The 10328-nt window shown below is 39.8% G+C and overlaps 1 protein-coding gene across 2 annotated transcripts in view; it reads right to left on the reverse strand.

Moving 5' to 3' along the window:
* LOC6557589 (capon-like protein) overlaps positions 1-10075 on the reverse strand; it is a 45439-nt gene extending 35364 nt beyond the window's left edge. Inside the window, exons 1-2 of one of the 2 annotated variants that reach the window (XM_032737293.2) lie at positions 9871-10075; positions 3345-3969 (exon numbers count right to left, since the gene is read on the reverse strand). In XM_032737293.2, the coding sequence (XP_032593184.1) occupies positions 3345-3446 (102 nt within the window). In that variant the 5' untranslated portion in view covers positions 3447-3969; positions 9871-10075. The remainder of the gene's footprint in view (positions 1-3344; positions 3970-9870) is intronic. The other variant, XM_032737283.2, reaches the window with a different exon arrangement.
* Positions 10076-10328: the final 253 nt, after the last annotated feature.

Genomic DNA, 10328 nt, shown 5'->3' on the forward strand with positions numbered 1-10328 from the left:
TTTATGCGCCATATTTTTTTTATACGTATATATTCTTGAAATATTAGTATTTGGCTGTTGCTGCCAATGGAAAAAGATGTTTTTCACCTTCACCTTATTTCATATTATTATGTAAATAATAATTAATTTTGCAACACACCATAAAAGAAGCTAAAAATAAATAAAATGAAATAAAAACAATATTTTATGCCAACAATTTTCATAAATAAAAACAATCATTTTGTGATATAAGAAAACTGGATAACTCAGCAGGTGGGAAATCACTCAGTTGAATTTATGCTTATTTCTGTATTCAAAATACCATCAACATAAAATTCACAAATTTTATAGCAATAGGGCGCAATTGAATCCAGTTCATAATAAATTCAGGCAAGTCTTGAGGCATTCAGTTAAGGTGACAGAAAATAATGCCTGTGGCAACAAATTCTTTAAGAATATGACTTAAGCAGCAAATTTTTCATGTTCACTCAAAATATTTTCTTCAAACGTAGCAATTTATAATGATAATTTAAGTCCACTGACAAGAGCCAAATAAATAAACTGCACATTTATAAGCCCACGCACGAATAAAGCCGCACATAAATAAATCAAATAGCCAGGCAAAGTTTTCTAGTGGGGAAAGAAGTTAAAGAATCACTCGAAGAAACATCTATGATAAAACCAAACTTAAATAATTGATGAGCAATGTGTGGAAATGCGCGTCAAAAGAAACGGAAACTGTGTGGGAAACATAAATCGAATCGAACTTGAGGGTCTTTTGAATAAATATTTGATACAGCCAACACGAAGAAATCGCAGCAAAACAAAAGTTAAGTATACGTCATGGTGCCAAACAGGCAAAACACCAAAAAAAAAGAAAAAAACAGAAAGAAAAATATAAGTGCGAGCAAAAAAATAACAACAAGAAAACAGGACGCCAGGCCAAGTGCGTGAGCGCACATAATTTATACACCTTTTGAAAGATTTATGCGCCATGGCCCACAAGGAGGCATCTATCTAACCAATTTTCGTATAGCGCGAAATCAAAGCGTGAAATTCAATTAATCTAAGCAGACTAGCCAGAGAGAGAGAAAGAGAGAGAGAGTGAAAGAGAGAGAGAGTGAGAGAGAGAGAGAGATAGGGTATGGTGTTCGTTACGGATCAGTTTTAGCTGTGATTTCGAAATGCGATTTGGCCAGGCTGTGGCATACATATATATTTATAAGTGGCGTCCTGTCCAATACTTCTCATAAATAATGCCGCCAATGACAGAAACACACACACACACACCACACACAACATATATGAGTCACACTCGTTATTTGAGCCAGCGACGCAGATGAATCAGTTAGGCTGACACAGCAAAAAAAAAAAACAAAAAACAAAAAAAAAAAAGATCAGAACAAAAACAAACTGCAGGCAGTCTTTAAAGCTGTTATCTGCCCGGTTTGTGTATCGTGTATTTGGGTTAGCCAGCCAAGCATATCGTATACATTATGTGCAATGCTAACGGTAACCACTCAGATCCCACCGAAAAAAGGCACAAAACTGAACCAAACACGAGCGAACTGAGAAAGCATAACAAAAGTGCAAAACTTTGTATATTTCTTGTTTTCATTTATGGAATATGCAAATAACCGCGTGCAACAACAACAAGCAACACGTGCACAAAACTCACAAAGAGTATGTGTGCATGCATAGTATGTGCCACTGCCACACCTCTCGCCTCCCATGTTTCTTCTTCAAGTGCCACTGTCAAAGCAATTGTTGTTGTTGTTGTGGCGTGGGCTTTAACGCTCCTTCACGGCAATTTGGCTTGGCAACTGAGTGCATTTAATTGCAACGATGCAACTGCAACTGCAACTGCAAGTACATCAGCTCCAAGTGCAATGCCTTCTACGTATGCACAGCCAAAGAAATTATGCAAAATGCTGAGGCAGAGGCAGTCACTTTGGCTGCCTCAATGATGCGACTATTGTCAAGCGCTTTGCATACAAAGTGTTGCTTTAACACAAATGGTATAAATACAAATAGAAAATCCAACAACGTTAAAGCTCAATGTACCAAGTAGCAGTAACAGCCACAAATCATGGACTTCTGTTGGGCTATGGGAAACTTGGGAATCAGCCAAATTATATTATCAGGGTCATTGACTTTTATATGCTGCGAGTTTTCCAGAGCTCTTTAAAATGCTGGTCAACCCTTGCTCGCTCAAAACAAATTAAATCAAAGAGCTTCATCTAAGCAAAACAACCGTAACAATAGAAATAACAACAACTGTATAAAGAATATGTGCTCGGCACGCAAACAATTTCCACACATTGCACAAATATAATAATAAACAGTGGCAACAGCAAACAGCAAAAGACTAAAAAACAAAAACTAAACAAATGCTTCCAATGGGTTACTGAATAATTGAATGCGAATAAGCGTACAGGCACGCACACACAGAAAATGGAAAATTTGTTTACCATTTTCCCCCCACACACAACAAACAACAGCAAGCAACAACAACAGCTTGTCTGGCAATGCGACAGTTGACTAACTCGTTGAATGTTCAAAAATAAAAATAAAAATCTCTGTATTTATGAATGTATCTGCAAGCTTTGCTTCCGTCAGCATCAGCTCAACCAACAACAATAGTAATAACAATTCAATAGCAAAAATATGTAATTGCTTTTATAAATTGTTAATAATTGTTTGTTTAGGCCACATACATGCGTCTACCGGTTGTAACATTCAATGGAAAATTGCAATAGCAAAAAACATATCTCTAAATAAATAAATAAACGAATTGGCTAATAAATGAATTTATCTGTTATAAAATATTAAAACGCATTTATTGGTGAAAACGGAGAAATACATTCGAGTTTGAGCGGCAAGAACAAATAAATTTAGGAGAATACGAGAATAGACACACCTCTTCTCCAAATTCCTATACCCCAAGAACTTTAAAGACAAGCCGACTACAACTCACAAAATTACTTGGGAATTAGTATGCAGCTTGAGCGTTTCTGATATCCAAATACATTGTACGAGAATAACTTCTCGAAAAAGGCATTACTCATATGCACTGTGAAATTAGCTGTTTACTTTGACTCTAATTAAATAATAAACCATCAACTAGACACATAGTATTTGAATTCCAAATATAATTGGTTAATTTTATTATAAATTTCGCTTAGCTATTCAAACTTCTCTATCACTCAGAATAACCAACGAATTGCTTTTATAATTAACCAATGACTTTGACTATGAACACAGTTTCAGCTTTACTTAATTGACAATGAGGTAAATCAAAAATTAAATGTTAATATTTTTTCGGGAAGTCCCCATGAAATATGATTTGTACAAGCGGGACTTACCTTTGCTTGAAACGTGATTCCATGGAAGAATGCCTGCTCGGCATGGAGTGGTACACGCAAATCCTGATCATCCTGCACCAGATCGTACGGTGTCGAAGGCATTCTCAGATAGTTCAATAGCACCGATTCGGACCACTTATAGTATCATGAAATTGTTTTCATTTTCCTTGTGCTACGCCTGTGCAGCTGATGGCGCAGTTGCCATAAAAAGCCACTTGGACGACGCTTCCCTTGGCTCTGATGGTGCGGCGGCTGCTGTTGGCTAATACTTTGGCTCATGCAAATTGTGTGGAGCGTCGAGCGCGCTGTGATTGATTTGTTATGTTTTTTTTTGCTGTTGATTTTTTTTTGTTGTTTTTTTTTTCTCCGGTATTTTGTATTTTGCCCCCTATTTCTGCTTCTTTCACTCTCCTCTGCTCGGCATTGTGCAGCCTCCAGTGAGCGTTTGCTTAATCTCAATTTATGAGCTTGCGGTCGCCTCTGTAGCTGGCAAATTGAATTGCGTCAGTTGGTTGCTTGGTTGCTGTGCGATTTTCTCTAAGAGTCGCGCGAGAAACGATTCCTTAGCTTTTTGCGTTTTATTACGAAATCTGCCCATTCACTGCCAATTGGCGCTGCGATGTAGCTGGAAAAAAAAATGAAAAAAAAAAGAACAGCACACAAGAAATTGAAAAAAAATCAACATAAAAGTGGAAATATCAGAAAGCCAATAATATAGCTAATATCATGTAATCAAATGCGTCAAAGCATTATAACTTTTTTGTCTGCGATTTGACTATTAAAGTGAATCACTCAACAACTTTCGAACTTTAATATTGAGTCAGCAAATCAAGTGTCGAGTTCATTGGAATCATGCTAATTTGCCGCTGCTTGACTCACAATCGCTGTGGTCGATGGTTGATTTAGGAGCCTCTTCATTTTTTTTTTTTTCTCTTTTTTTTTGTTGCTGTCTATCTTCTATTCGCGATGACAATCCACACACAGTGCTGAGGCACACCTACGCGCACGTGCCGACAATGCGATATGTTTGCAACAACAATAACAACAACAACAATACAAGACAATATTTATATTAAATAATAATAATAATTTGTAAAGCACGTTAGTCTTGTGCACAATACATATGCTTATTGCTCTTTATGGTGCTGCAGGAAATGTTGACGAATTTAATTGAAACCAGCAATCAATTGCTCTGGCTTATAGACTATACCCAGGAAATAAGTAGGTGATGGGCATGCAAGATTTACGAAAGAGCATAACAAAGCATTTTGAAACTTGTTTTAAAGGTGAGCAATCGCCTCTACAATATATTAGTAAATTAATAAAAAGTCAAGTCAATGTGTTTAAGTTAAATGTGCATTCAATTTAGTCTACTTAAGCTCCCAATACAGGGCAGATTTCAGCCATCAACCTATCTCTATTTGAGCATTCTTGCTTATTGATGAGCCTGCTTGGCAGCAAAATCAATGCGGGTCACATAAAAACCCCCTTCTGTCCACTACGAATTGCTTTGTCAAATTTCATCGGATCTCTGTGGCTTTTAATGAACTCAGCACAAACTGAAACTGTCAACAGCTGTGATTTTTTTGTGTTTTTGTTTTCATTTTCTATCTGATTTTGCCAGCAGCCCTTGGCTATCTAACTGCGGTACTGGCACTGGCTCTAACCCAGCCACTGCCTCCGTCTCGATGCTGCTGCTGCTGTTGTGTTGTCTCAGAGATAGGCAAAGGGTCACGGACGTTTACGCTTGTAAATGACGACAACAACAAGAAACATCAGCAGCAGCAGTGGCAACAAGAGAGCCCCCACAGTGGTTCTCCTTTACACCGAGTCTCTGTCTTCGTTTGTGTCTCCAGTTGCCGTCTCCAAGTGAATCTACATTAACTAAAAGCAAAAAACACAAACAAAAAAAAATAAAAATTCGACGACAGCTTTTAAAAGGCTCAAAAACAAAAGTTATGCCAGCAATTCTCGAATATCTCTTTGTCATTATGTTTGCTTCTTTGTCTTTTGTCGCTCCGTCTGCGACTCTGACTTGTTTTTCTCTCTCGTCCGATGTCGTTGTTTGTGTGGCACACATTAACTTATCAATTTGGGATTGAGTTCGAATTGCAGGCAGCTGACACCCAGCCAAATGGAGGTCAGTGGGCTGAGCAGTTGACACTTTTTGGGGCGCAACATAAATCAGCTAAGCTTATGTTCGGGGTCAGTTCGTTATCAGGGGCGGATTAATGGCATTCACATTCAAAGACTTCCACATTCCCCAAATGTCAGAACAAAAAAACCAAACCTAACACCAAACTTGAACTTTAAGTCTCCGCGTCTACATCAAGTACCCAGTACCGATTGCCAGTTGCTGCAGCAGTTAAAGCCTTTGCCTAGTGTTCCCACAAGCGATGAGCAAAGTTCAATGGCTGCCTTCGCCCACATTCATATGTCATATGTACATATAAGTGGTGCTCCTCTAAAGGTAGCTGCTAGCTGCACCGCCATTTTGTGTCCATAACAAGCAAGGTTCAAGTACCTCCAAGACAGGCCAAGACAGGCCACAAGACACAGCTGAGCTGGGCCCAAAGCACTCGGCACATGCGTTCTGAGCCATACCATAAAAAAAAAAAAAACATATTGCTAGAAAAGTGCCTCACATTGCACCCGCTGTTGTCCGCGCTGATGACGGGTAGGCGAAGGGGAAGGGGCAGTGCAGGGAGTCGGAGGTGTGGCAGTCGCCAGTCGTTGCTTCCCTTTTGGACAACTTGCTCAGAACTTTCTGTAGCCACTTCTCTGCTACGCACTTCTTAGTCTACACTTAACAAAACAAAGCTTTATATAAATATAATTCAATAATAAAAAAAATACTATATTTAAAAGCAAAATTGAGAGAGCGAAAATAGCTGAGTGCAAGTCAATAATTTATTTTGTATATACACTTTTGTGAAAAGAAAACTAATCAATCAATATCAAAGAATTAAACTTTTGTTTATGTTACTAACATAAATTCAATTTCTCTGAGTGTAAGCGCCTGCTTTGCTGCTCACTTCTGTTTCGGTTCTTGAATGCACGCCTATCTTCTGGTTTGCCTCGCAGCCCAACTATCGGTCTCGTATTGCGCTTTGTCTTCTTGTTCTCGTCGTTTCGTTTAGTTTCTTTTCGTTTCGTTCCATTGTAATTCATTTCGTTTCGTTTCTGTTCTTCGCCCGCACTATCAACAAAGCTGCAGCGCATGCGCACAGCACTGCCAACAAAAGCAGCAGCAGCAGCAACAACAACAGCAGCAGCAGCAACAACAACAGCAACAACAGCAAGAGCAGCACACAATGAAAAAAAAAGAAAGAAAACTAGTATCGCATGCAAGTGGAATGACTTGGCAAAGTTGACGACGTGCTTCCAAGAAGCGATCAGCGCTGGGCTCAGACTCGACTCTTGGATCCAGCTGAAACCGGTTTTTGGCTGGTTGGAGTGCTGCTGAGCTGAGCTGAGGAGCCGAAGTCAAAGTCTTGGTAACTTACACGCTCACTTCCTTTCCGGTTCTTGCTGCATCGCACACGCCCCCCGCACACCACCGCGCCCAGGCAGTCACTCTCCACACCCAGTTGCAGTCAGCTGCAATTTGTGTTTTGCAGTCTTTTTGCAGTTTTGTTTTTTGTTTTAATTTTTTGCATTTTGATATTTGATTTCTTGCAATTACGTAGTCAGCAATCAAGCGAATCGACGGTCCCCAGCATTTGTCAGCTGCGAAACTGCGAGTGTTGCACTTGCCACAAGCTGTATGACGTCGTTGTTGCTGTTGTTGTTGGTGGCATTGCAGTTTCGTATTATGCAAGTCGCAAAAAAAAAAGGAGACAACGAAAAAATTAACATAAAAAACGAAACTGGTCGCCAGTTTGGAGTTCGGAATCTGCATTCGTATAATTTTTATTTTTTTCGCCGTTTTCAAAAATTGCGCACATTTTTTCGGCAATGCGGAAAACTTGAAAGCGAAATTGCTTAGCATCGATTGTTGTTGTTATTGTTGTTGTTTCTTTTAGTTTTTAACTGCCAAATAAACACATAAACAACAACTATGCGCTAAGATGGCAACAATCTGCAGATCTAACCAACCAACCAGTCAGCCAGCCAGCTGTGCCAGCTGCGTTGTCTCCCTCAGTCGCCTATCTCTAGCAGCGCAGGGGCTATCTTTGCTCCTCTTGCGGCATCAATCTTGTTTTCGATTTCAATGCAATAGCTAACTGGCAAAGATATGTGTGTTTGCCTGGCCAAAAGGCAACATGTTGCAGAGTCAGTTGTAGATAAAGACTACCATTTTTGGCTGGATTCCTTTGTGGCGATTCTGTGATCGGTTGCAGACGAGCCATTTGGCGCATTGTCTCGCCAATGTCGTTGCTTTTGCCTTTATATATATATGTATATATGTATGTATTTATGAGTAGACACGCCAGACGGGCCACAACAACAGCAGCAACAACAACAACAGCAACAGCAACGAGTCAGTGGCAGGCAGGTCGATGCAAAAGTTTTTGCCTGCCAGGCAGCCAGCCAGAATGTATCTATAAGATACATGTTATGCGTGTATGTGTTACGCGCCTATAAATAGCGCCAAACTGAACAGCATTCTAAAGCAACCGCCAACGCCCCCCTCCAAAGCGACGCTAACCAAACTGAGAGAGAAAGAGAGGTAGATAGAGGTAGAGCGAGAGAGAGAGAGAGAGAGATATAGGCAAACAACAACTAAGATGTCTATACGCGTACACCTATATGAAATACTTTGGGGCTAATACAACACACAAACATAAATCTCTTGTGAAACAAAAAAGCGATTGCCAAATAAAAGTTTTAGCCGCCAGCTTTTGACTTTTTGCCGGCGCGCATTTCCCATCAGAGAAAAATGCTGAAATATTTTCCACAATAGATGTGAGTTTGTAATTGAGACAGAGGGGGAAAAAAAATAGACCAAAACCATGTAGAAGATACAAAACTAACCAGTAAATGACTAGAATCAACCTTGAAAGTTCAATTCAAAGTATTAAGCATAAATCGTGAACGCTTAACATTTTCCAGCTGCACCAGCCGCAGAGTCAAAGTTATTCATAAATGAAAGAAACTCCATAAAATGCGAAGCACAAAGCAGAAACTAAAACAAAATTAATGATTTTTCAGTGCCAGTTGTCAGCTCGATTGCTCAGTTATCAGCAATTTTGTCATTGCACTGAAATTTAGCGTTGATTATATTAGCTCCCTTTAGACTCAGACTCGAACTCACACACAGACCCAGACCATGGGCGCTGCATTTAAGAGTCTGCGTGCGTCTGTATCTGTCGCTGCTGCTGCTGCTGCTGCTGTATCTTGCAGATGCATTGGTGAATGAGACCAAAGGCAGCCAGCAACTGCGTTTTACATAGCATGGCACAATTCAAAATTGTTGTTGCTCTCATTGTTGTTGTTGTTGTTGCTGTTTGCTGTCATTTTCTATAAAGAATAATAAACACAACGCTGACCAGCAACGGCTGCTGTCGTTTTTGGCACACAAATTGCCGCAAGTTTGCTTATACACAAAGCGACTCGTCTCATTGTATCTGTATCTATATGCAGTATGCACGCCACACACATGTATCTAGATCGCGTCGCGTAATCACTTTTTTTTTTCTTCATATTTTTCTTATTTTTCTTTTTGCAGCTCCATGGCAATTTTTGCTGCCTATGTTGGAAATTATGCGGAACTTTCAATTTCTATGCGCCATTTGCGTGGGTTGCTTGACTTGTTCTTGCACTGATGCATATTTTCCATATACATTTTAGGTTGCATCTTCTCATAGTATATAGTTTCACAGTTACCAAATACACACACACACACACACACACACACACACACACATACGCATGCATATACGCACAGCAGCAACTCTCGGATTACAATTCAGCTGTTGCTGCCTCTCCTTATTGCCTTTGCGGTTATTTTTATTTTTATTTTCTTTTCTTGTTTTTTGTTGGTTATTTTCAAAAATTAACTGCCACTTCTGGGAAGCCGACGCGACGCGTTCTTATGTTCTTATTTTATTTTTGTTTCACACTCTTAGCTGAATGTTAATAAATACATTGAGCGTTGCTGCCAACGTTCCTCAGCGTTGAGCGTTGAGCGTTGACCAAATGGCGCCGACTTGTTGCTATGTTTGTGACTAACGCTCTCTTCTTTTGCCTCCTTTGCTTGAGAGGTTTTTTTGTTTGTTTGGTTTGCCAAGCGACGGCAACTTTTATGAATATTTAATACATTTCGCGAGTATTTTAAGACATGTATACAAATAATGGACATAACAGTTAAGCCGCTGCGTCTGAAACGGAACTGCGATACTTTTGGCTTCTACATTTGGCTAAGAACTAAACTTCCGACGTGAAAAATGTATTAGAAATTCGACCAAAATATTAGAACAGCACTGAGGGACCAAAATATCAATCACAATATGGCACACATGAGCAATATACTTATATACAAAAAAGATACTCAAGTATTTAGATACTTTTGCCGTCGTCTTACATTTATATATTTGTAGAATTGCTTGCAGGAAACGTTCTGCGTGACAGAATCCGATTTGAACGGTGTATTATGTGGGAACCGGTATGCAAAAATTGCCAATTTTGATTTCGAGTAATTTTATTTGTCAATGAAACGCGCAACGACGCGCTCAGAATTCGCGTTGCCTGTTAAACCGTTAAACGTGGAGCGTTGCGTATACGCCTGGCCTGCACACAATGAACGCCGAACAACAACTGAAACAACTCGTCTCCACTCGCCGTCGTGTTGCCCAACGAACAACAACAACACATTTTACAGGGTGCCACAAAACCAGTTTACGCCAAGCATGAACACTCTCTTCGCCAACCTAAGAGAGCAACATATTCAGGGAGAGAGAGAGAGAAAGAGAGAGCGAGCTGTTTGGTCGCTCGGCTCGCGCTCTGTGCTAGGCGAAAAGCGAAAGCCGCTGACCAATCAGC

The sequence above is a fragment of the Drosophila grimshawi genome, unplaced genomic scaffold, assembly GCF_018153295.1.
Source record: "Drosophila grimshawi isolate 15287-2541.00 unplaced genomic scaffold, ASM1815329v1 contig_44, whole genome shotgun sequence".
Classification (NCBI taxonomy): domain Eukaryota; kingdom Metazoa; phylum Arthropoda; class Insecta; order Diptera; family Drosophilidae; genus Drosophila; species Drosophila grimshawi.